This window comes from Rhinolophus ferrumequinum, assembly GCF_004115265.2.
Source record: "Rhinolophus ferrumequinum isolate MPI-CBG mRhiFer1 chromosome 13 unlocalized genomic scaffold, mRhiFer1_v1.p Super_scaffold_3, whole genome shotgun sequence".
Lineage (NCBI taxonomy): Eukaryota > Metazoa > Chordata > Mammalia > Chiroptera > Rhinolophidae > Rhinolophus > Rhinolophus ferrumequinum.
In genome coordinates this window covers 599,621-626,637 of record NW_022680356.1, presented here as the reverse complement: position 1 = coordinate 626,637, position 27,017 = coordinate 599,621, and the positions used below count along the sequence as shown (strand labels likewise).

At 44.0% G+C, this 27,017-nt stretch overlaps 1 protein-coding gene across 2 annotated transcripts in view; it reads right to left on the bottom strand.

Moving 5' to 3' along the window:
* ANAPC1 (anaphase promoting complex subunit 1) overlaps nt 1-27,017 on the bottom strand; it is a 76,959-nt gene that overhangs the window by 33,976 nt on the left and 15,966 nt on the right. For both annotated transcript variants that reach the window (XM_033100903.1, XM_033100904.1), the window contains exons 11-26: nt 26,906-27,001; nt 25,262-25,352; nt 25,106-25,171; nt 21,441-21,575; nt 19,267-19,407; nt 18,664-18,724; nt 16,631-16,818; nt 14,282-14,356; nt 11,012-11,280; nt 10,341-10,432; nt 9,433-9,581; nt 6,629-6,707; nt 6,171-6,207; nt 6,008-6,078; nt 3,858-4,036; nt 1,528-1,742 (exon numbers count right to left, since the gene is read on the bottom strand). In XM_033100903.1, coding sequence (XP_032956794.1) covers nt 1,528-1,742; nt 3,858-4,036; nt 6,008-6,078; nt 6,171-6,207; nt 6,629-6,707; nt 9,433-9,581; nt 10,341-10,432; nt 11,012-11,280; nt 14,282-14,356; nt 16,631-16,818; nt 18,664-18,724; nt 19,267-19,407; nt 21,441-21,575; nt 25,106-25,171; nt 25,262-25,352; nt 26,906-27,001 — 1,944 coding nt within the window. The remainder of the gene's footprint in view (nt 1-1,527; nt 1,743-3,857; nt 4,037-6,007; nt 6,079-6,170; nt 6,208-6,628; nt 6,708-9,432; nt 9,582-10,340; nt 10,433-11,011; nt 11,281-14,281; nt 14,357-16,630; nt 16,819-18,663; nt 18,725-19,266; nt 19,408-21,440; nt 21,576-25,105; nt 25,172-25,261; nt 25,353-26,905; nt 27,002-27,017) is intronic.

Genomic DNA, 27,017 nt, shown 5'->3' with positions numbered 1-27,017 from the left:
ACTCATAGCTGCTTTTTGAGTTTATTGGTGAGGAAGAAAACTGCTGTCCTGAGATTCTTTGGGAACACTGTCCCACATTCATTTACAATCAGGGACACTCAAGGCCAGGAGCCAACATCCCACAGAATTTTTTAGCAGAAACCTTACATATAATCCACAACATTACTGTATTGAAAACAGTAATACTGTGTCCCTTCATTGAATTACAATGTCACTGATAAGATGCATCACTGTTCCATGAGGTACTAGGAAAGAAAAATCACTGCCAATTAAACACCTACAGACTGAAAGGCATACTCTGTTTGGAGATATTAAAAGGTAAAAAAAAAATCGGCATCACAGAATGAAGGAAGCACGTTCACAAAGAGGACAGGCGCATCGAGCTTCACCATGTCCGGGGCAGGGCCCTAAGCACTGCGCAGAAACCACTCATTTGATACAAAAGCGGCCCTGCGAAGTCTGGGAGCTGCAGTCACGACTGTGCTTACAGAGGAGGCAACTCTGGCAGCAAGACGGTGAGTAACTTACCCAGAGTCACCCAGCAGATAAAGCCAAGCATGGCTCCAGAGCCCATGCTAACTACCATGGTCTCACTCAACCTTTCTGTCACTCCATGGCCTCTGTTACGGTGACTAATGCCGGGTCCATAAGGGCAGGGAACAGAGTGAGGGGGATGAGGACTGACTGAGACCCTCAGCGGCCTGAGGCTGAGTGTGAATGCACCTGCCCTTCAGCAGGATCACAACAAGTAAAGAAAGGAGGAGAAAACAGGGGCAGAGTTGACAAGTGATAGAGACCAGGGAGATAAAAGGACAGCAGAGAATTTTAAATAGTAAGTTGAATTGTCCCAAGGCAACCATGACTGGAATGTCACAGACATGTGACATTGGTTACTACTGAGTCTTACAATTTGTCCAGGGATAGGTAAGTGTTAGAGATGTAAGAAGGGATATAGTAAGTGTTAGAAAGTGGCAAGAGAGAACGCTAATGAATATTACCTGTCACTACTGGTTTCTGATGGGAGAAAAAAAAGGTTGGTGTAAGTGTACCCATACTCAAAACAAAACAATAACAAAAAACTCTCAAAATATGTTCCTGATCAAGATTCAGAAGAATGAGTTCAGAGTTTTGCTTTGTTTGTAAACTCTAAGGCAGGGGTGTCAAAACTGCGGCCCACAATCCATTGTTAATTGGCCCGCAGCAAATTCCAAAAATATATTTAGTTTCCTTAAATAAACCAGGTGAGGCAATACGTACTTCACCTCGAGTGAGTGGCCCGGCTGTGTGTGTATTTTACCACATATGGCCCTTGGTGAAAACCGTTGAAAAAAGTTTGGACAGCCCTGCTCAAAGGGAACTGGCAGCAAAATGGTTTTAGATGCACCTTTTCTGGAGAGCAGAGGCTGTATGTCCAGAGGAGGGTCTAAAACACGACACTGACGTCACCCAATGCCAACACACTGGGAAGGCAGGCGGCAGGGCTGGGTGGCACTCACACCTCCCCGGGCGGCGGAGAGCTGCTCCTACCTGTTCTCCTTCTCCTCGATGAACTCGTGGTCGCTGAGCTCCGGGTACTGTGCCACGTTGACGCGGACGGGGTGCGCGCTCTGCAGAAGACGCCGCACATCCTGCACCCGCAGGTCCTCGCTCCATATGAGTGACATGACCTCCTGGTTCATGTCATTCATGCCGTCGTCCTCCTCCTCAGTCTCTGTTCCTGAAGGAACATCTGATGAGAGCACCTGAGTAACAGACTGGATTGTGGTGACAGTTCACAAAGCAGGTGCCGCGCGCCAACTGAGCGAGAGGCTGTGATGACCGGACATGCCTACCGACCCAGACTGCCACCTCCACAGCAGCTGGCCTGGGCCGCCAAGCTACAACTCTCCTGTCAAGTTCAACTGGATTACCCACTTGGAAAAGCCCTCACAGAGCCAAGAGAAAAGTTTAAATTTAGGACAATAGTCAGGAGGCTGATTCCTCTGACAGAAACAGTCTGAACAAACTGTAAAAATCTAACTATATGCTAAACATCCCAAAAAGGAAACAAACAACTGTAAGTGGAATATGACACCCTCGCACAAAAATTTAAATACTATCTCTGATTAATACAAGCAGAAGAGAACAGCCTGAGGGTGGCGAAAGCCGACAATACTTTCTTCCTCTAGTAATTTAAATTATACAATGGATCGAGGCGGCAGGTTTCCACTGTTGTTATGAGTAGGTTCCAGATAAAAATGTCTTAAAAGGGAAGGGACTGACTGCAGCAAAGCAAACGAGAAGACTCTGTTCCTTGATTCTCACTGTCCCCAGAGCTCAGCGTCTGCTTTAACGAGAGCCTTGCCTGCCCACAGGAGTCAGACCTCAACAGAAGTGAACAGCACGAACGCTCACCCTCCTAACATTTCCGCGCCTTCAACAGACGAGCTCCCAGATGAAACACGGGGGTTTTGCAACGTTTAACGTGAAACAACATTAGCATGAAAAAAAAATAATGGCAGGTATGACTACATCATCACTCTTGTTCCTAAAAATTCACCGTGCTTCCTACAGAGTATCTAATTTCAAAAGAAACTATATTCTAATGGATGAGTTAGCTATCAAATACAGAACTAAAGAGTTGATAAATTGAATTTAGATAACTCATAAAATAGAGCTTCAAATAATTGAACTGAATTTACACAGAATTACTTAAAATGACAATTAAATACAGATGACTGATTATTAATACCATTTTGTTTTAGTGCTAATGATGTTACACTGCTCTCACTCATAGTAAGTGAAAGAGGTCTAAATGCTAAAAATTATCTTGGTGAAGGAAAGGGTAATCATATTATTAGCAAAAAGAAAAAATAAATGGTTTTCTGTTTAAAACAAGAGAAACACTAGTTCAACTAAGAGCGGTCACGTAAGTGCAGAGTGAAAGCGAGGTATGCGGTACGACCCTTCTGGAACCCGCATCCCCACGGAGACTGCGTGTGCCAAGATCCACGAGGCAGCACTGACGTGAGGAACACACTAGGCCCAGGTTCTGAACAGGCACCAGTGCCGAAGCCCTCATGGAGATTATAACAGTGACAATGCACTGATTACCACCTGCTGGCTCCAAGGCTAATGACACGTGGCCTGGCTTGCTCTGCCACCAGTGAATTAACATCCCGGAGTCTTCCTGGCCCTCGTGCCAATGCAGTGCTGTCATGTAGTTTTTAAAGTTAAGTAGAGTTCTAGAATAAGTCTGAAATACTCCATAATTAAGTTTTAAAAGAGAAGTAACTGGAGAGTAATGATGTACTCCACTTCCATTTGTAGCTTCTTAGAACTCTTCTTTAAAAAACAGACTTGGAGACTGACGAAGGAGAGTATTCAGAAGGGGTAACATTAAGTCATCGCCTAAACAATTTTAGTACCCCTTTCCCCCCCAAAAAAAATCCTCTTCCTGGGGCTTCAGTTTTATGTGATTGAACGGATGTATTTACAGCTGTTTAAAAGGTTAAATTCAAGAAATTCAACCAATCAGAAACATATGAAGGAGAAAATAGTTACACACTAACTATCCAAATTCAGGACCACACAGCAGTCAGCTCCCAGTACGGGACAAGGGGTCAGTCACAGTGGCTGCCCTGCAACTGGCACTTGTCCTGACTCAAGGCGAAGAAAGGTGCATTCATAAGACCTACTCCCGTGTTCAGCTTACAGTTACTAAGATCTGGCCAATCATAAGCCCTACCTGGCACATAACATAAAAATGAATCTGATGCATACACTTGCAGAAAGACATAAAGGAAAATGAAGACCACGCCCACTTTGATTTTGCTGAGGCTAAAGGTGAACCTTGAACTTTCTGTGTTGACACTCACAGATTTCCCTTTGGGTAGGTTTCCTTCACAGGCCTGTTTGGAAAGGTCCTGACGTCCGATCAAGAGACAGACAGCCTCTGGCCAGTCGGAAGCAGGCTGCTCGCGACAGTGATAAATTGCATCTCTGATGGGAAGAGCAATTCCAAAGGGAAGAGTTTCCAAGTCTCTTAATGTGAAACCTGACGGTGAAAGGAAAGGAGAAAAGTTTTCATTTACACTTGCCCCTGTTCTAACTACCCTCTGACCGAAGTTAGTAAACATCTATCCTGACGAAGAAAGAAATTTCATTTTATTTATCTTACTACTAAGGCTAGTGTCTTCACGTCAGGGAAGTGAAGAAACACGTCAGGGAACAGTAGAAAAGGTCTCTTTACAAAACTCTTAAAAACCTTAAGATAAGACAAACAATCCAATAGGAAAAACACAAAGAACTAAAAAATAATTCCATAAGAAAAAACACAAACGGTAAACAAATATATGAAAAGATGGTCTGTCCAATGAGGGACCAGGGAAATGCAAACGAAAAACAATAGGAAACAGACGTTCACGCTCATTTGACCATAATATTAAAGTTAATTAATACCAAGTGTTGGCAACCATGCATAGCACCAGTGACTGTCACCCACGGCTGGTGGCGGGTGTATGGTACAACCACACTGGAAGACATCTGGCGTGTATAGACAGGTCCACACACACGGTCCGAGGACAGCCATGCAAAAGCTTGTGCATGTGTGCAACAGGACACAGGCTTAAATAGTCACCAGCAGTGTGGTTTCATCATGGTACAAAACGGGAAGGAGGGAATGGCTCAGTTGCTGGCATCAGTGGAATATCGTAAGTTGTGATATATTCAAACAGTGAATTATATGTCAATGAAAACAAATGAGCTATTGCTACCTGAATCAACATGGATGAATCTTTAAATAATAATATTGAGTGAAGAAAAAAAGACAGTAGAAACATACTTATATCTGTTTATATGAAGTTCAAAACATAAAACAGTAACAGAATATCAAGATAATAAAAAACTACAAAAAAAACTGAGGGACGGAACCCAAATTGAGGTGGGCAGCGGTTCCCTGCAGAGGTGGGCGTGTGGGAAGACACCATGCGGGAGTAAACACACAAGAGCCTCTGCCACACCAGCACGTGTCACTCTAATGGTGCGTGACCAGCACACTCGTAGTCACTTTATTATTTTCGAAACATTTCATACATTTTTTTGTATGTATGCCACATTTCCTTTTTTAAGTTTTTCAAGTCTTCAGGTTAATTAAAAATGTATTTTTCCTGTAATGATTTTCTAAATTTTATAAATTATATATTAATTATTAATATAGAAAGTTGATTAGGGTAAAAATGTTTCATTGCATGAGAATAACACTTTTATTAAACATTATGTAATATTCAAATGGATAGAACTCATCCACTATTTTTCAGCAGAGGTAATATTATAATACTAATACTATCTGTAATACTGTATGACAATTATTGTCATTTTCAAGAGGGGCATACAAAAAATGAACAGTGAAAAGCTAACTCATATAGAACATACTTTAAATAAGAATTCAGAAACATCTTGTAATATTCATTAGAGCATTACTTTTTCGAACAAAGAAACAGCCTCATTTTTTTATATCTTCATATCAGTCATTTAATTTTCGTTCCTCATTTTTGTAAAAAATTTCATTAGTGTTTTACTCAATTTGAAACCTAGGAGCACAGCGTTGGGATTAGAGGACAGAGAAGCCCCGGGCCCCCCATCTTGGTGCCTATACCTTTCCCCAAGCACACGTGTAATGTTTATATAATTACATTTTGGTTTTGCCAGAAACACTCCCTTCTGACATCTGAATCTGCAGTGGCTTCAGGTTTGATGTGAGGTGACTAGTGCTCACCATTCGGAGGCCAAGAGATTAAAAAGCTGCTAACACAGATGTTACTATATAAAAGTAGTGAAACTGTCAGGCAAAGGAAGTACGGCTTGCTAGGCCACCAATCCTGCAAGGCCCTCTCAGGACCGAGAGCCCTCTCTCCTCATGCCCCCAGCTCGCGCTGAGGACACTGGGATAAATGAGGAGGGGGCGTCCAGGAAAAGTGGGGTTCTCGGGCATTTTAAGGACACATAAAAGTAATAAAGACACTCTTACCTACATTCGTCATCCAGACAACTAATCTTTCAGCTAGATTAGAAACTGACGTAGAATGCCTGAAATTAAACCTACAGAACAAAACACAAAGTTATTAAACAGAAGAGTAACACACCAGTGTTTTATATTTTTAATATAAAAGCACAATCTGAATAAAAGTCACCTGTTTTCCTCTTGTTCTGCTTGTGACTTTTGGAGCACTAAAAGATAACAAAATGAAACTTTATTTTGATTGTCTTTCTGGTAAGGAAAACACATAACAGAGAAGACATTTGGAAATAAAAATTCGTTAACAAACAACTCCTAAAAAATAATAAAACAAGCAATCCTCTGGCAGGCTGAAAAGTATAATTTCCCTGAGGGAACCTCAAAAATATAGTGTGTTAGCTTTCAAGTAACCCTGTCTCTGAAAACCAGTTGTGGACTATATACTAGAACACCGCAGGACGTCACCTCTAAATGAGGCAGGACGTCACCTCTAAATGAGGCAGGACGTCACCTCTAAAAGAGGTTGGACGTGGCCTCTAAAGCAAACACTTAGGAAATTTTAAATTTTTTAATGTCAACTCTATCGACATTTATAAAATTCATTTTGGGAAGCCTGTCACTATACTGACTTACCTGGAGTTATTCTGGATAAATACTGGGAGCACTCCTCAGAAACAGAGCTTTCATCACCAAGAATGTAGAGTGCAATACTCTGCATAAGGAGAAAGTTAACATGTCAGTTTTAAGTGATGGAGGTGTCAACCCCGACAGGCAAGCCCATCAACTCCAGGTGTGCAGATCTGAGTTGTGACAAATTTACACACTCGTATAACCACTCCCATAGTCAGGACACACAACACTCTCCGCACCCCACAGAGTTCCCGCGTGCTCCTCCTACACCAGCACCGGAGACAAGCCCTGCCCTGAAGTTTGCCTCTAGTGCCGTGTGGATGGAGCCACAGTGTTAGCTGGTGTCCTGCTTCATGAGTATGCCTCTGCAATGCAGCCACGTCACCGCCCCTCCGACAAGTTTGTTTCTTCCTACTGCCCAGAGTTCTGCTGCACAGATGTACCCAACTGTTCATTTGCTCATGAGCCCATGATGGACATTTTGGTCATTTCCGGGTAGCGGATACCCCACCCTTCTGACCTCGGACCCTGACCCTGACCCTTGTCCACTTTGGCCTTCAAGGTTCTCATTTGAATGTTTGCTGCCACCACCAAGATCTGCACCTGCTGCAGCTTATTTTTTTTTTTTTTTGGAAAGTAGCATGATTTTATTGACTTTTAGTACAATGCTGGAGGACATTAAAATTCTATTCCGAACCCATACAAGCACAACAAATGACATACTCCTGAATCTAGCCAACATCACGCCTGACAAAGGACAGTTATAACAGCAATGCCTATAAGTTGGCTGATAGAATTTAGTTAGAGGTTGGACGCTAGCATACCCAATTCTCTGGCTCCCCTCTTTGGCTAGATACACACCGCAATGACACCATTCGGCAGAGCTGGGCAGGACCAATATATGTGGAGCTCTTACTTACGTCTCCACACAAGCAGCACGGAATGCAATGTTCTGGGATTAAGCTGCTCTTAATCTCATGAATGTATCGAATGCCTGAACTGCACACTGAGGAATAGTTCTAATAGTAACTATTGTGTTAGATTATCTTATCGTCACTTTTCTGAAAACAGAATCACCATTCTGCATGTCTGTCAGAGGCACGGGGCTCTGAAGCCTTTCTGAACACGAAGCAAAGCAAAAGGCAAAGTAAAGGAGACACGGGTGAGGCCCACTGACCTGTGGGAGAAGGGACAAAAGCACACAGTTATCCTGTAAGCCTGGGAAGGCCCCTCTCTGGAACTGTCCACAAAGGACCTGTGAACAGGCTACTCCAGTGTGGCGAACCGAGCGACAAGGGCTAAAAGAAGTCACCTTTACCAGTACCCTCCGGTCCTATTTGAAAGTTTGATCTCAGACATGTATTCACTATTCAACATGAACTAATTTTTTCAAATATGTAAAGATGCGTTTCTCTGGAGGAAAAACATTCAAGTAGGATTTTTGATAGCTACAAACTGATTATGAAATTTCAATAAAAAGGCAAAGGAACTAAAATAGTTAAACCAATTTTGAAAAAGAAGAGCGAATGAAAGGAGTCACAGTAAGTAGACTGACGGTATTATAATATGTAGGATTTAAGTTACTACTATTTTATCCCAACCTGGATGGAAATTTAGCAAATTTTTGTGCTCAAGGCACATAAAGAACCTAACCAATTTTACTACAAAACCGCAGAATCAAGACTGCGTGGACAGCAACAAGGATAAAAAGTCCAGAAATAAACCCACAAAAATGTGATTCATTGATTTTTGACAAAAGTGCAAAAGCAACACGGAAAGAACAGTCTTTTCAACAAATGGCGTTAGAAGCTTGGGGCACCCAGATGGAGTAATAACCTCAACCTAAACCTCACATCTCACAACAAAGTAACAAAACGGATTATAGATCTGAATGTAAAACACACACAAAAACAACTGTACAATTTCTACAAGGAAACACAGGAGAAAATATTTTGACAGGAAGTGAAACAGTGAATTCTTAGATATGACACCAAAACCACTATCCATAAAATAAAAAACTGGATACACTGGATTCATCAAAATTAAACACTTCTGCTCTGCAAAGGAAACATCAAGTGAATGATGAGACATGACAAGCTACAAACCAGGAGGAAATATTTGCAATCCACGTATCTGACAAAACCTCATTATCTAGAACTCCCAAAATCTCTCTAGACATTAAGGAAATGCAAACGAAAACCAGTGACGTACCATTTGCAAAACCATTTGCATTACAATGGCAAAATGAAAAATCATACCAGCACCAAACACTGCCAAGGACGCAGGGGAACCAGCTCACTGGCTAGCTCCTTCATGGGGGGTAAAACGCCACAACCCCTCTGAAAATAGCTGAGTTTCTTAGAAACAAAATGTACGTGTACTATTACACCTAGCAATCCCAGCTCTGGCTATCTACCCGAGGGATGAAACCACGTTCACACAAAGTGGACCTGAGTTTTCTCGGTACCCGTGCTTGTAACTGCTAACCACTGGAGCCACCGCAGATGTTCAGCAGGTGAATGCAAGAACCAAGTGACACCCACGGAATGGACATAAAGTTCCCAACAGGGTGGACCGACTGCTGACACACGCAACACTTGATGAACCTCCAAAGCGGAAGGGAAGTTTGTGGGTGGAGGGTGCTGGAACCATCCTGTATTCCAACTATGGGAGTGATTACACAAATTTATACCTTTGCTGAAAATCACACAACTGTACACAGAATTTTTAAGAAGTTGATTTTACTGTGTAATTCTTAAAATTACATTGAAAAGGAAGAAAGGAGTTAGGCAACACTACGTACGTACCGAGACGACGAGCCGGCTTCGTTCACAGATGCCAGGGAGGTAGGGGTAGGGTGGCATTCCCTCACCCCTCAGACAGGCGCTCACCCACTGGTATATGCTTGGGGGTTCAGAAGTGAAAAATGATGGCTGATGCATGAATCCGGTCTGACCTTTGGCACCAGAGAAATGTTTATAAATACAAGAACACAAGAGGACAGTGCTGTGTTATTCTAAAGGAAACAAGGTTTTCAAATCAGGTACCGTTCATCAGTCAGAATAACATTGCTCCATACATTCCAAAATGCTCCACGTTTTCGTCCACAGTAAATAAACTGACTGTATTATAATACGTAGGACTTAAACGACTACTATTTTATCCCATCCTGGACAGAAATTTAGCAAAGTTTTGTGCTCAAGGCACACAAAGAACCAAACCAAGCGTTCTGTTCTGCCTGACCCTAAAGGTGAGAAAACAAGAGACAACAGTAGGACTCTGCCGTTCCAGCAAACAGGCCCCGATGCCAAGTCCCTTGAGCTCGGGGTCTAGGACAGTACAGTGGCCATGGAGAGGTTCCCATGTGGCAATATGAGCCCCCACGCGGCTCCTGAGCACTTGACATGTGGCCAGTGCAAATGAGCAACCACCTTGAGTGACAGGGCTGGTAGCTGCTAGATGGACTGGACAGGTCTGGGGCAAAGTGGCCTTGGCACTGGACACTCTCTCTAAGCTTCTGCCCAGCAGAAGCTTCGGGCTGATTCATTTTCCTACACACTGGGTAAGTCCTGGCTTACTGCCAGTCAGAGATCAAGCCCAAGCTGCAGTCTGCCTGGTGGAAAGACATGCCCCTGACCCAGAGGCTACCAGTAAGAAAAGGATAAGCAAATGTCACTGCACTGTTCAGAAAACCTGTACCGGCACGAGTGCTTACCTGGATCAACTGTGCACACTTGTCCAGAGGCTCTGACAAGTGTTGGGTAATCTCTATAATAATGATCCAAGTAAGGCTCCAATCTTAAGTCCCTAAGAATGTAAGAGCACACAGAACAGTGTTACTGTGGGCCCACAAAGCCCACCACGAGCAAGCTGAGTTTTAGCTTCCATCATTGGCCCCGGCCATCTAAAGACAGGGCAACGAGATGGCACCACAAAGCCCCAGAGACAGCCCAGCTGGGCGACAACGCGCGGGCAGGTCTCCGCGTCACTACGTGGGGATCCAGACCCTACTTCGTTTGACAATTTCTGTAAGAGTGTGAACCACAGCACTACGTGAATGCAGGTATCATGACAGAGCTGCAGGCACTCTTCTAGAACTTCCACACAGCGCAGCCCGTTGTCAACAGGAAATGCTCGGCAGCACATCCCCACTGTTCAACACCTTCGTGACTTCCCACTGAACTCAGGTTAAAACCAGCAGCCCCCCCACACGACCCATAGGCCCTCCACAGCTGATATCGGCAAACAGGTCTGTGGTTTATAGAAAATGCTCTGGGATTGAGAAGGTCGACTTCAGAAGTGTATTGACTGGGTTTCTCGATGACAGTCATGGCTCAGATCGAGTCACCAAAGGCCTCCTGGAGGTCCCCACTCCACACAGCTTACCTTGCCAACTGAACGAGCAGCTCAGCAAGGGAACGAATTCCTCCCGCCATCAGAGTGTTCAGCTTGAGCTCCTCATAGACAAGGTGAAGAACAAAAAACATCGCCGGTATGTGAGAGAAGAGAAGCGTGGAAGAATCCAGGCTGAGACTCTGTGACAAGTCCTCATCCTTCACTTGAGGAACCTCCAAAGGGCTCAGACATAGAGATCTGTTCAAAAGGTGACACTCCACATCCTGGTGATAGTCTGAGCTCAGCAGGTACTCCCAGTCCTGACAAGAAGAGGACAGTAAGGACACTAACTTTTAAACAATGCCTCCTTCTAACATCGTCATGCAAAAAGGAGGCCAAATTCACCGCAAACAATTCAAATTCCACTCTCACATTAGGCTGATCTAAGAACACGGAAAAAAAATCACAACGCTGAAAACTGCAATAGGTAAGTGAACAAGGCTGGGAACAATGCAAACAGCTAAGTGATTTCTGGATGCAGCAACAATACTACGATGAGCCTCCTTTAAACCCATTTGAAAACAGAGTCATGCCCTTTAGGGGAGAGACTGTGGGGGAAGAACCCTATCACTGAGGCCGAGACAGAGAGCATTTACGATCATCTTAGGCCACGTCTGTGAAGCCAAAGTGAGGAAGAGAAGATGGGAGGTGAGGGCAGGCAGGCCCGGCCACCACCATGCTGACCTGTGTCTACGTAAGAGGGGCAGTCTGCTTGTGTCCAGTCGGTACATCTATCTTCCTGTGCTTGTAAGAGGTTGGGGCTAATAATCCAACCTCGTAATCAACCGAATTTTAGAGTCACACTTATTGTTCTACATTTTACACGTATTGAGTCTGTTCTGGTTCCTACTTGTGATTTATTGCATTGTGTTGACAGAATGTAGTCTATGCTATTTTCAGATCTTGGAATTTACTGGTGTTTTGTGAGGCTCATCTGTTGTCCTTCTTACAACAGATACAGAACTAACCAGAAAACTGAAAAATTGATAAAGTGGACAACCAATGTAAAAAGTTCTGCTCATCAACAGACACTGCTAAGCTACATACTGGGGGAAATGGTTCCCAAAACGTGAAAGACAGAAAACTCATATCCAAAATACATAAAGGATTTCTACAGCTCAATAAATATTTTCAAAATCCAATTTAAAAACAGGTAAAAGACTAACAGAAACCTTCCAAAAAGATATGCAGGTCACTAACAAGCACACGAAAAGGTGCTTAACACCCTTAGTCTTTAGGAAAAGGCAAGTTAAAACCACTAGGAAAAACAACCTCACATGCCCTCGATGGCTAAAATGAAAAAGACTGACAGCAGCAGTACTGGCAGAGTCAGAACACAGGACTCGCGTATATGACTGGTCAGAGCGAAACATGGTACAACCAGCCTGGGACCAGCAGTGGCCCAACAAGGTCACTGCCAGGTACTCATCCAGGAGAAATGACACGTGTCCACAAACACTTGTTACCGAATGTCAGCAGCAGCTTTATCATGACAGTCAAATAACAGAAAGAGCCTACGTACCCATGGGCACTGTGGTGTGTTCATACCACGCAGCAATAAAAGGCACAAACTACTGGTATGGCAACAGCCTGGCTGGATCGCAAAACCATTGTGCGGAATGAAAGGACGCTTACCCCCGAGATTCCACACTATAGAATTCATTTATATCAAGTGCTAGGTACACCTACGTAGGCAAAACGAGCATACCACCAGTGGGAGAATTCACTTCACTGCTTGCTTCACAAACAGAGGAAAGAAATGATTAAAAATGGTACAAGGGAACTTTATGGAATGATGAAATGTTCTGTGTCTGCACAGGGGTGTGGGTTACATGAGTGTGCATTTGTCAAAATTGACCGAACTATAAACTTAAGATCTGAGTATTTCCCGTCTATGTAAATTGTATCTCAGTTAAAAAATTGTTTTGAACCTCTTAAAAATACACACCCATGGGATCTGATACATTTGAGAAGCTGAATTAGAGAAGTTTTATAAAAAGGAAAATGCTGTCACATTAGGTGGTCAATTGGCAATCAAACAATGAATGATAAATCCAAACTTAAATTATGCATTTATGTATGCTTAGTAATTTTCAGATGATCAGTAAAGGCAAAAGTGAATAAATTACCACAACAACATAACAGTACTATCCGTCAGAACAACTGTTACTCAGTATCAAAATGAAGCAAAGGGTGTTAGAAACACAGGAAGATCTGGGAGACACTGCGACCTCGGCCCAGGCCGCCACGGTGAAGCAAGTAGCATAATGTTTGCTTTTCCAGTGCACGTAAACGTAATGTTTACACTCTACTGTAGTCTATTCAGTCTAGACAATGCAACAGCATGATGTCTAACAGAACTATGTATGTACCTTCATTAAAAAATACTTTATTGCTAAAAACACTAGCCACGTCTGAGCCAACAGCGAGTCGCCATCTTGGTGCTGGTAGAGGGTCTGCCTGCGTGTCGATGGCCACCCACTGGTCAGGGGTGGTTGCTGAAGGCTGGGCGGCCCTGGAAATTTCTTCAAATGAAACAACGATGGGCTTTGCCACACGGATCGACTCTCCCTTTCATGACTGATTTTTTTCTATAGCGTGCAAAGCTGTTTGACAGCATTTGACACACAGGAGGACTGCTTTCAGAATTGGAGCCAGTCCTCTGAAACCTGCCACCGCTTTGTCAACTGAGTTTATGTGACATTCTCAGTCCTTTTTTGTCACGTCAACAGTCTTCACAGCATCTTCGCCAGGAACAGACGTGCGACTCTCCCTTTCCTTTGGAAACTTAGGGGCCACTGTCGGTCAATAGGTGACCTGATGTCAACATGGCTGTGTCTCAGGGACTAAGGAACAAGGGAGGCCCGAGGGAGAGACGTGGGGATGGCCGGTGCAGGGAGCAGTCAGCACACACGCATTTATCGATCACGTGTGCCATCTAATAGGGGCATGGTTCGTGGTGCCCCAAAACAATTACAATAGTAACATTAAAAATGACTGGTCAAAGGTCACTGTGACAAAGGTAATAATAATGAAAACGTTTGAAATACTGCAAGATTTACCAAAATGTGACAGAGGGGAAACAGACTTGCTGGATGCAGGGATGCCACAAACCTTCAATTCTTAAAAAACGCGGTTCTGTGACACACAATGAAACAAGGTGTGCCTGTACACACAAATTGACAGGAATGCCACAGAAACGGGAGACCAGTAAGAGTACCTACAAATCAGCTTATATTAACAGGAAACAGTAATGCTTACCTCATCAGTTCCCGTCTCAGAAGGCCTTGCCTTTTTGGGTGCAATGACTGGGGAAAGTGATCCTTCAAAGTCAAACTGGAAGATAACCCCAAAAGACAAAGTCTTATCACTTTATCATGTCGAATGACTAGCTTAAAGGATTCAGAAATCAGCTCCACCAATCATGGAAACTAAGGAAAATGATCAAAACTCCTTTTCACCTGGAAAACATGGCACGAATACCTTTCTTCTACAAGATCACTGTGAGGGTTAAGTGAAATCACGGACGTGAAGCACCCAGCAGTGCCAGGCTCACGGGCACTGCAGTGGCACTTTCCTTTCCTGCCTACTTTTCTGATAACATACATCTTCACCCCTTTAGAAGAACAAGGACTATGAGCCACATCCAAATATACCACGTCTCAAAGAATCAACCCAATGTTAGCAAATGTCAGAAAGGAGATGTTATTTAGAGTGTGCCCAGAGGGGACAGTCTAACAATTCTATGGCAGAGACAGGTAGCTGCTCTCCACAATCTCTGTTCTCCTCTTTCTCCTGGACCCACAGCCAGGCTACATATCCCTGCCTCCCTCAGAGTCGGGGGTGGCCCTCTGACAGTGTGACTCTGAATGAAAATGGATGTCACCACTTCCAGGCCCACGTCATGGATACAACCAGTAGGCAGGGCCCTCCAGGTGCTCTTCCCTCGCACCTGACTAGAGGGAGTCAACCCTGAAGGCAGTCTTTGAAGCCTCCACTTGAAGGTGGCCAGTGGCCCATCAACCTGGGACCCTAATCTCCGTGTGGCCTCTGGCCCTGCTAGGTACTATCACGGGAGCAAGACGTACATTTGGATTGTGTGGGAGCCAACTCATCTTTTGAGGACTTTGTGTTAGAACAGCCTATCCTCACCAATACAGTTACAGAAGGGCGATCTGAGGAAAGTTCCCTCTCATTCACCTCCCTCTGACATAACCTTTGTCACCTCTGCTACTTCTCCAGGCCAACTCATCAACCGTCACTCTAAAAATGACCACAGCAATTTTCCTGAGCTATATAAAAACTTACATACATTGATCAATTAATCTCCCCTAAAAGTTGATTCTACATAAATGACCAATGAGAACTGGAAAAACCATTCCCATTCAGTCACACAGAAATAAGATGAACCTTCTCACTAAGCTGGCAAAGGTCCCCCACTGCACCACTCATCAACGGGGTGAAACGGGCACTTTGAAATGATGCTGCTGAGTATCGACTGTACAACACTTTTTGAATGTGATTTGACCTACTAATCGCTCTTTTAAGATTCAAGTCTTTGGAAATGACTAAAGTTATAAAGATTTCTGTGTAAAAGAATGTTTGCAAATTATTAGTAAGAAAAATAACGAAGTCAACAATGTTCAATTATTAGTTACCGGTTAGTTACAATAAAACCACATGGTAGCCTTTCACGAGGATGATGAAATGAGGGGTTTTATTTGAGGAATTTTGAAAGGCATGGGAAACTTTCATTGATATGGTGTAGATCTAAGAGGCACTACCGAAAATGTTAAGAGTGTTCATCTCTGACTTTAATTCCTCTTCTGAATTCTCCATTTTCAAAATGTTCCTCAGTGAGCACATCTTCTTTCATAGTGAAAGAAGCCAAATGATTTTCCCAATGGATGTGCTACTACAAAACTGACATGCACAGACAGGTACAGTTACCTGCACACCGGAGGGACTTCCACACAGGGACCCTACAAGGCTGTCCTGGGAGTGAGCTCCAGGGCCAAGAGGAGATCAGCAGTATGAAGGCACCCACTGCTGATGCTAGAAATAACTAGAAAGGGCCTGTAAGGAAGTGTCTGGGGCAGGAGGTGAGGGACGCCGCTCTCCATCATTAACAGAGTAGATACTCAGGCTGAAGCACTTTCGGTCCCTCCGAGACCAAGCACTGTAAGAGTCGGCTACAGAAAGGAGCACGGACGGAGCCTTGAGGCAGGGTCACCGTCTGGGCCCGTATTTGAGCAAAGCTCCAATGTGTGGTCACTGTGACTCAGTTAGTTCCTTCATCTATCACAACTAAGCCAAGCATGGCCTACAGTCATTATACAGAGATGAAATGAGAACTAATGGTCAAACATGCTTTGTCATGCTATAAAAATACAGTAATTACAATTACTAGTGAAATGTTATTAAATATGAACTGATGTTCAGTTGACAATACACAGATACAAGATGCCCGCCTGCTATTCCATTTTGTTGAAGAAGCCACGCCTATTAGTAAATTGATCTGCTGTATACTCCGAATGTTGGATCACCCATTATGCAAACATTACATTGATAACAAAGAATAACGCAGGAAGAAAAACTGTATGTACTTACATTTCTTGTCCACGCTAAGCGGTCTGTGTTATAACCCATCAAGTTCATGAGACAGATCACAAATAAATTCCACTCTGAGTGATAGCTGGGCCCGCCCGGAGCGCTGCGGACACTGTACCACTTGACAAGCATCTGAACAGCTACTTCTTTCGGCAGGATAAACTTAATCGCTCGCAAACATGTTTGCACTGTTAGAAGCAAAGGTTGATTTTAGTGTATTTCCTATGCATGCCTTTCTCTTCCCCTTTTCATATGCAAGTTTTTAAAGTACAACCATGTAAGGACCAATTACTGTGAAAAGAGAACTGTCACGAAAGAGTCAGTGAAATGCCACATCACCTAGCCCATCACTGGAAACTTAAACTAACTCCTGAAGTCCACAGGACAGTTTCTGACACTAATTTTGGATGAGAAACAAGGTAACCAAATACAACATTTAATCCGAGACAGAACTGATTGTCACCCACTGCTCCAGCAATCATAATAGCTCCCCATTTCAGTCTCAAAAATGTCCTAGTTTGGGTGATAAATCAGAGGTCATTCTGTCAACACACCATTTCCACATGAGTAACTTCAGATGAGCTGCTTAAACACTTCGGTACATATATAACAGTCCATGTCTCCACCTTCCAATAGCATGGCAGTTTCCACACAAGGGAACATTCCTGGTAACCAAAGCGTCACAACTTCTAAGGACTCCTGACAGGATGTTTTCCATGCTCTGTGTCTCAGACCAGCCAATAGCACGTTTCTCTTAGACCAGCCAATACCGGTGTCATTAGTGTGAGGCTCAGCGATAGTGCCACATGTCACAGTGAGCCCTCCGGGAGGCGAGGGCTGCTGCTGTGAAGAGCCTGGTCTGCTTTTAGTAGTAAATGGCCCCAAATGCAATGTTCTCTATTTCCCACCTTCTCCTTAGGAGTCTTCTTCCCTTCACACTGTCACTGTCACCAGGCCAGCTGCACATCCTTTTTCTCATCTATTTGCTCTGTGAGCGCACACAGTGAGAATAGGACTCAAATGGAACAGATGTTACAAAACCAAATCCCAAGTCTATACTGGTTGAATCCAATAGTGTAAACCAGACACTGCCCTGAGGGCGCGAGGGGCACTTTATAAATAAAGTACCAAACTCACGTGCCTGGACCACGGCACTTCATTCTGGCTGTGAGAGACTAACAGTTTGTTTTTGTTTATTTTACATAATCTATTATTAGTTTTTACATATTTTGTTTAGGCTTATACTTCTAGGTACGTGGCCTTGCCACTACTGGCTAAATACCTTGTAGAAAAGCAAGGTTGTCTCTATACCAACTGAGAATATCATTTACCCCACCAATGAAAAAGTCATGCTAGCCTACTTACAAATTCCAGAAATACCATCTGCCAGTGCTTTTCTTTGGGAGCTAGGGTTTGAAAATAATAGATGTCGTGCATTTTCTTACATCACACAGGGATGCTTTTCTTAACTTACCTTTGTTGGCAAATCCTTTCAATTCTAGTTTTCTTTCCTCGTCTATGTTCAGAAATATTCTCCTAGTATTTTCCATAATAATTCAAGCAGACTCCAATTTATTAAAACACTTCTGACTGTACTTCTACTATAATATTTTTATTCAATTGAGACAAGTCTGTTCATTTCTCAATTGATCTAACAAATGAGAGATTTATTTTAGGATTAAAAGCATCAAATACGCCAAAACAATTTTAGCTGCTTAGGCTTCCTTGTTTCTAGATTCGCCTGGAAGAGGCGTGTCCATATGTTGTAATCTCCCGGCATGGTCCCCTCCCCACCAGACAAATCAGTGACGCAGAAGGAGCTCATCCTGCAGGTGCGCGCCCCACTAGCAGCACAGGTGGCAGGGATGTCACAGAGTTCTTACAACTTCTCTGAAAAGTAAAACACCTCCACCCTGTGGCTTTAAAAGAGCAAACTTTAAAAATCCCAATTATTAATGTAAATCAGCACCGACTCCAAATCTTACACATCAAACTAAGAACACACGGAAGTGAGGTGTGCTCCTCAACCATACCTAATTCTGAGGTGGCCATTTCAGGAAGAGTGATCCGGACCATGGAGCCATGACTCAGCTCCTAAGAAAAGAGCAGAAACAGAGAGCACGTTAGCAGTCCGGACGCCGAAGCCTCTGAGTGCCTTAAAGGTAGCAGATGCTTCCCTCTCAGGACCTTCTGCCTGATGAGCAAACTCAATGAAATAACAAACAGTATTTTTCAAACAGCACTGAATACTTCCCAATTTCAGGAACTGTAAATGTGTGTATTTACGAAACACTCACAATTCTTGTTTCTAATAAAGTGCCTAATCTTCACACCTCAATCACCATCACCAAAAAAGAAGACTAACTTTTAATGAAAAGACAAAAATCATGTCAATATAAAATTCAACTGATTAAATAAGCTTCGTTTTCAATAAATTTTTAATGACATAGAAACTTAAAAAGTTAAGCAAATTTGTATCAAAGTCAAGTAAACGCAAAATTGAAGGCATTACAAGAGATTTTAAGTCACGGGAAATGTTCTCTTTCATTTTTCAGACAAAATTCTGCATTCTGACAAATCTGAAAAGACAGCCGTATTTCTTGGGCAGCCACCTAATTAAAGGTAAATACACTTACCAGAGTCACCCTGTTACGGACAGGGTCCCTTATGGAATGAATGTAAGTTCCAAGTTGTTGGAAAGTACAATCCTCATTATACAGAGAATCATGGAGTTTCGAAGAATCCCTTAGTTCTGGAACCGGGGACAACAGAACAACCTATAAAAAGTCATAAACACATGAAGTATTTTTGAGAAGTGAAGGAGCAAGAAACTTTGCTCCTCTTTTGCATATAGTCTCCCAAATGTACATAATGATTCACGGGGGGATGATGGGGTGTGTCCACAGTGAGAGTGCGCCAGGGAGGCAGGGAACAGGAGGTAGCACCACTCATGGCAACCTCACAGGCAGGCGACGGAAACTGGACTGTGACGAAGGCAAGGCAGATCCCACCGGAGGGTCCAAGACCCGGAGAGAAGAGACAGGAACCAGAAAGGAAAGAAATGAGGCAGCTACTCAGTGATGCTTCCCCTACAGGCACGTGTTTGTTCTGGAAATGGAAGAACGACATTTTCCTCTCAATTGTAGGTGTGCAAACAAAACTTTTCAATGATCATGGATGCTAATTACGTGCAGATGTTTCTTGTTTAAATCTAGTCCTGACCACCAACCTGTTTTCCAATCATTCAATTTACAGGACATCTCTAAGTGACTATCTTGTGAACAATGACAGCCGATCCAGCACAGGATGGATTTCTTGTACTCCAGCTTCTACTCCAACAGCGGCACAAAGCAGGAGCTCCACTGGTCCTGGATCTCCATCTAGTGCCACATCTCCCAGAGAGCGGGGAAAGCTGTCAGCCAGTGTGTGAGACGGGCTGTGACCCGATGGCTACCATAAGACACTAATCATTCCTGGGATTATGAAATGCCAAGAAAGTTGGGAACCATTTTACATTATAAAGAAATTCTCCCAAATCACACCAAGCTCTCTGACATTTCCACAGCTCCTCTTCCGAGAGTTCTGCAAATGTCCGCTTAAAAAACAAGCCCTCAACGCTACATATGTTTAAAAAATAATGTCAAGGCCTAGGCATTACCCACTATATGTGCCAGCAGCAAAGTCACTCTGAAGTACCTGTAAACATCTGCGCTCAGATGTCACTGAACTATAGCCTGCTTTCCTGCAGCCTTCCTACTCGGGAAGCACAGGCTCCCACCCAGGCTAGTCTAAGCACTCTGAGCCTGGTTCTCCAGCACCTCACCCAGCTCAGCACTAAGCCAGCAACAGAGATCCTAACTAACACTCCTAACTCCATCCTCAAAAACCTCTAAGGCCCTGTGACTGCGTTCAGAATAAAAACCACCTTTTCATCCTTTCTTCTTTTACGAGCCTTTAAGTAACAGTGCAAATCCCAGCTCCACCACTTATTAACTATAGGCCTCCGGACAAGTAACCTCCTTGTACCTCCACGTAAGCATTTGTAAAACGAGGATCAGTCCCTTTCCCAATAAAGCTGTTCAAAGGGATTAAATGACTCAGAACACACAAAACACTTAGAACTGTGCCTGGCACGCGGAACACACTCAAACACAGGTTATCACGACTCTCCCACCCCTGCCTGCCTCACGCAACAGACTTCTCGTACTTTCAGAACATTCGTTCCTTCACCCACAGACACGCTGAGTTTTAAGTTGTGCGCCAGGAGATGGAGATGCGAATGTGCACAGAAGCGCTCTGCACACTCTGCTCCTTCCTCCAGGCCCAGGCCCCTGAGCCCTCTTTGCCCGAATGTCCCTTTCCCCCTACACACGTCCCACTCAGTCTCGTGGTCCAAACCCACCCCCACAGGCCTCTCCGGGTGGATCCCTTGGTTCTGCCACGTGGACTCATCAGGATGTATCTATGGATCAGTGAACCTCCCACGGGACTTTCTGATTGTGGTTCATGAGTGTTACTCGTCCTTAAATTATAATTTCTAAGCGGACACTGCAATGGTTCTACCCAAGGAAATGGCGAGATCCCACAATGGAAAAGAATGCCCCATTCTCATCTCTGTAGCACCTTCAGAAACACCTTCCCCATCACACGGGAAGCTAGCGGACGTTTACTGAATCATTTGTGTTCAAAACATTGACATTCTATAATTATTAGCTAAACTTCCAATTCGGTCATTATTAAAATAGAAGAAACATCTGCCCAATTTCTTTACAGCACTAGTACTGTTCATGTCACCTAACTGGTTTCTCACCTCATCCAACGACCCGAGCAGCTGACTCAGGGGCTTCGGGGTGCTCACGGTGTCCAGGGGTGTGCTGGGCCGGGGCATCGCGCTGCACATGGTCAGGGAAGGAGCTAGCAGTCCCGGAATAAACACCTTTCCCACCTTTGAGCAATAAGGAGATGTGGAAAACATACTGGTTTTAATGAATCATATTTTTAAGTAAGATGTTCTGACATGGAAGCATATATTTCTTTTGCTATTTCATGTATTATGCTCACCAAACACAACTAAATTAAAAGTTTAGTAACGCATCCAATTCCACTATCCAACTACAAATATCTTGGTATAATTTCTCTTGGTCTGATCTTGGTCTGATTCCTTCTCATTACTGAGGTTTTTTGTTTTTTGTTTTTTTGCAGGAAAGGTGGGGAATGTTGGTACAGCCAAAACATTACACAAAAGTACAGAGTATATTACGTATTTTCCTACCTTATTGGTGGTAAAGACAGCAGGGACACTGAGCTGTCAGGCGCTGCTGCCAAGCAGCTATTCTGTAACCTAAATCCCCGGGCAGAGAGGGAGAACACCAAGTTCCTCTCAAGGGCTAAAAAAATGAGGCTGAGAGAGGCTCCAGAAATTAAATCCAACCTAAGTCAAGGTGTGCGCTCTACCTTCTCATCTGTCTTCCATCATAAACTCTAATACTTCCTCCTCAAAAAAACCTTACATAAAGTAAATTCTTCATTGACCTTAAAAGGATGAGTTGACAATCCATGCTAATCAACCCTTATTTTAGCTATTCTTAAGATTCTCAGGAAAACACAACAGAAATTCACGTTCATACAGGCTGAGAACTCTTGATAAGACTAAAAGGAAATACTCAGAACTAAAGAGAAATTTTAACAACATACATATTTATGTCATATACTTCCCAAAAGCTAACAAAATTACAAGTTGCCCAAATTAAACTCTTAGGATTAAAAAATAAAGTGACAATGAGAACTACTGTATATATAAAGGTTTTAAAAAGCAATCAAGACCTCACAGTAATGAAAATATAAAGTAAGCACATTCCATGATTATTTCTCCCACTACTTCCTACAACAACACAAAATTGCACAAAATTTTTTATATACATGGGTATATATATGTGTGTGTGTGTGTGTATATATATATATATATATTTTTTTTTTTTTTTTTTTTTAAGGAGGGCCTCGTGGGGATCGAACCGGCAACCTTCGTGTTATTAGCACCACACTCTAACCAACTGAGCTAACCGGCCATCCCTGCACAAAATTTTTAATGCAACATAAGACTCTGAAAGGCGAGGAAAGAAAACTGACTGGCTAGGGACCCGAGAACCAGGAATGACGTATGATGAATTTCCTAGGTGTTTGTTTCTGTTTGTTAGTCTCCTTACATGACCAGGCCTTGGATATTCCAGGGGCCTGCAACCCCAGAATGTCCATAGTCGTGAACCAAAAGAGGCCCATGAACACCTTGCTCCCTCTAACACAGGTGTCCAGAAAAGCATGACCAAACAGAACAGAAACCATTCAGCACACCTGCCGGACTCCAGGCAGACGCTGCAAACCAGCTGTGGCCCTCGGTGGCCTCCTCATCAAGAGCTATGGTTTGGGGACTTCCATTCCACCTGTGCGGACAAAGTGGCGCCCCCCCAGCCCCACAGCACAGGGACTGTGGGCCAGACCTATCCTACAGGCCTGCTCTGCAGTGACTTAGGCGGCCTCTCCTGTCCTGTCCCCTCATCAGGCACCGCAGCTGCACAGACTGTGCATAAGCCCCGCTTCCAGGGCCACGAGCCAGCCCCTCAGTCCCAGGATGTGCAGCCCCTGTGGGGGGCGGGGGGGCACCTGCTCACATCCTTGTTCCCTATCAGGCAGTACACATGTCCCCTTCCCCCTGCCCTGTATTCCACCCCACCCTGCAGTAACAAGGCAGGCAGCCCTGTGTCCCCACTAGGGACTGAGGGAGAATGGAGAGGAAGGTGACAGAGAAAAGCACTGTCTAAGGATGTCTATGAAATCCTGGGCAGGCCTCCAAGCGACCGTATGTGAAGCTGACCAACGACACAGTAAAGGCTGGAGAACTAAGCACTGGCCTGTCACACCTTTCAGTCCTCTGACTGGCCACTAGGGAGCACAGGAGCTGACGCCGACCACAGTCTCATCACGGGAGCAGACAGAAAATAGGCCCAGAAATACTGCTCTTCCTGGGGAAAGAATCAGGAAAGAGGTAGCCTAACAAGACAGAAAACCCTCAGTCAAGGCCCTTGGAGAAACCGGGCCCCCCCCCCAGCCTTGTCAGCATTGGCCAAGGGGGGCGCCCAGACTTCTACTCTCTCCTGGCTGTCAAGGTACCAATGGGGGCAAAAAGAATAGATCCGGTAGTGCTGTGGATTAGCAGGAATGTAAACAAGCACTGAGAGCTCATACCGTGTTTCCCCAAAAGTAAGCCCCAGTTAAGCTCATCAGCCAGACAGATGCATTTAGTACGTTATGACGATGTGCCATAAAAAGATGACAGGACTGTATTTGTAGATTGTTGTACATGAAAAAATAAGACATCTCCTGAAAATAGGACCTAATGTGTCTTTTGGAGCAAAAATTAATATGAGACCCAGTCTTATTTTCGGGGAAATACGGTAGCTGCTAGAGGCCAACAGGAGGGCCGCGGTTGTAGCAGGTACAAGCACACTCTGGGAAACACATGGGCAGCACACGGCCACACTGAGTGTGCTGCACTGTGACGGCGAGGGGACACATGTGAGGGCTGTTCCAGAGCGTCCTTAGTGGGAGAAGCCGGCCAACAACACAGACCAGCTGCGAGACTCGCACCATGGTAATGGGATTCGCGTAGTCATACAGCAGAACAGTACGTCACAGTGGATGAGGGAAATCCACAGAGAGACCTAAACATAGTACAACGCTGAGCAAACCGACCACGTCAGGGACGACTACATGGTATGCCTTCCTTTATATAAAAATTCAAAGGGAGGAAAATTAAACAATGTACTCTTCATTGATGCATACAGAATTGCAATAAAAACAAGGGACTGATTTACTGGAAAAGCCAGGATGCTGTCTACCTGGGGGGTCAGGGAGTGAGGATACAGTCAGGAAAGAACCCCCAGAGATGACACAGGTACCGGCAGCACGCTGTTTCTTAACCAGGACTGAGCTCACATGAATAATCACTTCATTATTTTTCCAACTGTGTATATGTATTTCAATTCCGTAATTTCACATGTAATATTTATATGAGGCTGTATATAAATTTCACAACTGATAAAAAGATACAGCCAACATACTATACATTTAATAAAATGAAACTTTACAAAAATTTTGAGACTGAACAAAGCCACCCGTATATCAATTTCACAACTACATTCTTTGTAAAACTTCAGCTTCCCTCTTTAAAATCATCTATGTAATGCATGAAAGGTTCCCATCTTTGCGGGTTCCCTGCGCCAATCCATATAAGGCCAGGGAGTCCTAGACCTCCACCTTAGGACCAACCTGAATTGCAAACTTCATTGTCAACTCTTACAGCAAATCTTCTGCCAAATCCTACACACAGGAGGTAACAGGTATTAAGTCTCAAAGTACAGTGACATTACAGAATGTCGAAGGGGCAGCCCCACAGAAGCACAAAGGCCACTCAGTACTTACCCGAACCACCCCCGTGTACAGCACCAGGCTTCCACTGCTTTCCAGGACCAGCATGGCATCTATCTTCTATAAAAGGACAAAGACTGTGTCTTCCAATCTGTGCAAACTACGAAGCATACTGACTTTCAACTTCTCAAGAAATGTGCCTGCGTTTACCTCCACTGGCGCTGCATCCTTTGCCTGGATGTTGGTGATGGAGCCAAAGATGAGCTGGGTCTTATCATTGCTCTCTTGAAACTTTACACAACTAAATATTAAAATAGAAAAGCACAACGTATTCATACACACAACAAGCCGCACTGATCTCAAGGGTAATAGCAGACTAGAAGAAGCCAATCTCAAAAGGACTCCCACCTACTGTAGAACTTCATTCATGTAACATTTTCAAATGACAAAATGACAGAGATGGAGAAGAGATGAGTGGTTGCCAGCGGTTAGGGACGGGGGTGGGTGGCCGTGGCGCCGTGACTGTAAAGCAGGAGCAGGAGGGAGATCGCTGAGGTAATAAAGGTTCTGTACCTTGACTGTGGTGCCTGCACAAACCTACACATGGGAGAAAACTGCCAGGAATCACATACACACACACGAGTCCAGTAAAGCCTGAATAAGGTGGGTGGATTGTGCTGGTGTCAATTTCCTGTTTTGATCATGTACTGAAGTTATGTAAGATGGTACTTCTGGGGCAAAAGGGTGTGGGGTACACTGGACCCCTCTCCTCTTTTGGAACTTCCTACGATTTATAATTATTTCCAAAAAAACAGGTGCATAAAAAGGCAAAGACATGAATACACATTTCAACCAGTAAGAGAAATGACTGGCTCATAAGCACATGAGATGCCCAATGTCAGAAGTCAATAGGGAAAGGCCAACTGAAACCACTTCACACCCACTAGAATGGCCACAGTCACAGACTGAATCTCCAACCTTCTCAAAGATAAAGAAAGGGACCCCTCCAACATGCCTGGTGGGAACAAAGGGGACCCCTCCAAGGAGTCTGGTGGGACCAAAGGGGACCCTCCAACATGCCTGGTGGGAACAAAGGAAACCCCTCCAACGTAGCTGGTGGGAACAAAGGGAACATAAAATGGTGCAGCCTATCTGAAAACAGTCTGGCCATCCCTTAAAAAGTTGAAAATGCATTTGACCCAACAATCCCCCTCCTGGGTATCTACCCCAGAACAAGAAACCATGTACGGCCACACAAAGACTTTCACTCCAATGTTTGTAGTGCCATAACGCACATCTTCATAAAATGGGAACGGACCAAATGTCCGTCAAGTGCCAAATGGATAAACCAAACGTGGTGAATCTGCACAAGGAAATATGACCACAACAGGAATAAAGCATCATACGTGCTTTGACATGACACGTCCTAAAAACCTTTACGCTAAGTTAAAGAAGCTACACATAAAAAACTGCACTTTGAATGAGTCCATAAAATGTCCAGGAAAGGCAAACCCACAAAGGCTGAAAGCCTGCACAGGGGTTGCCCGCGGTTGGGAATGGGAACAGAGACTGACTGCAAATCAAGTATAAGAGACCTTTTTAGGGTGACAGAAAATTTTAAAATTTGTGGCAATGGTTGCATAACTCTGTAAATTTACTAAAAATCATTTAATTATACACATACAACATGTCGATTTTATGGTATCTATATTATTTCAATAAAGCTATTTAGAAAGAAAGAAAGAAGGGGAGTGGAAGGGAGTAGAGGGGAGGAGACGACGGAGGGGAGCGGAGGGCCGGCGAGGGGGCTGCCCTACCTTTACAGACACACAACCAAGGGGAACACACACTTACCGTAACTGGAGCTGGGACTCTACCAAAAAGCACAAGAACTTTTGCCCACATAGGTCAGATGTAATAAACACTTTTGAGGCCTGAGAATTTTTCTCTCTGCAACAGATACATT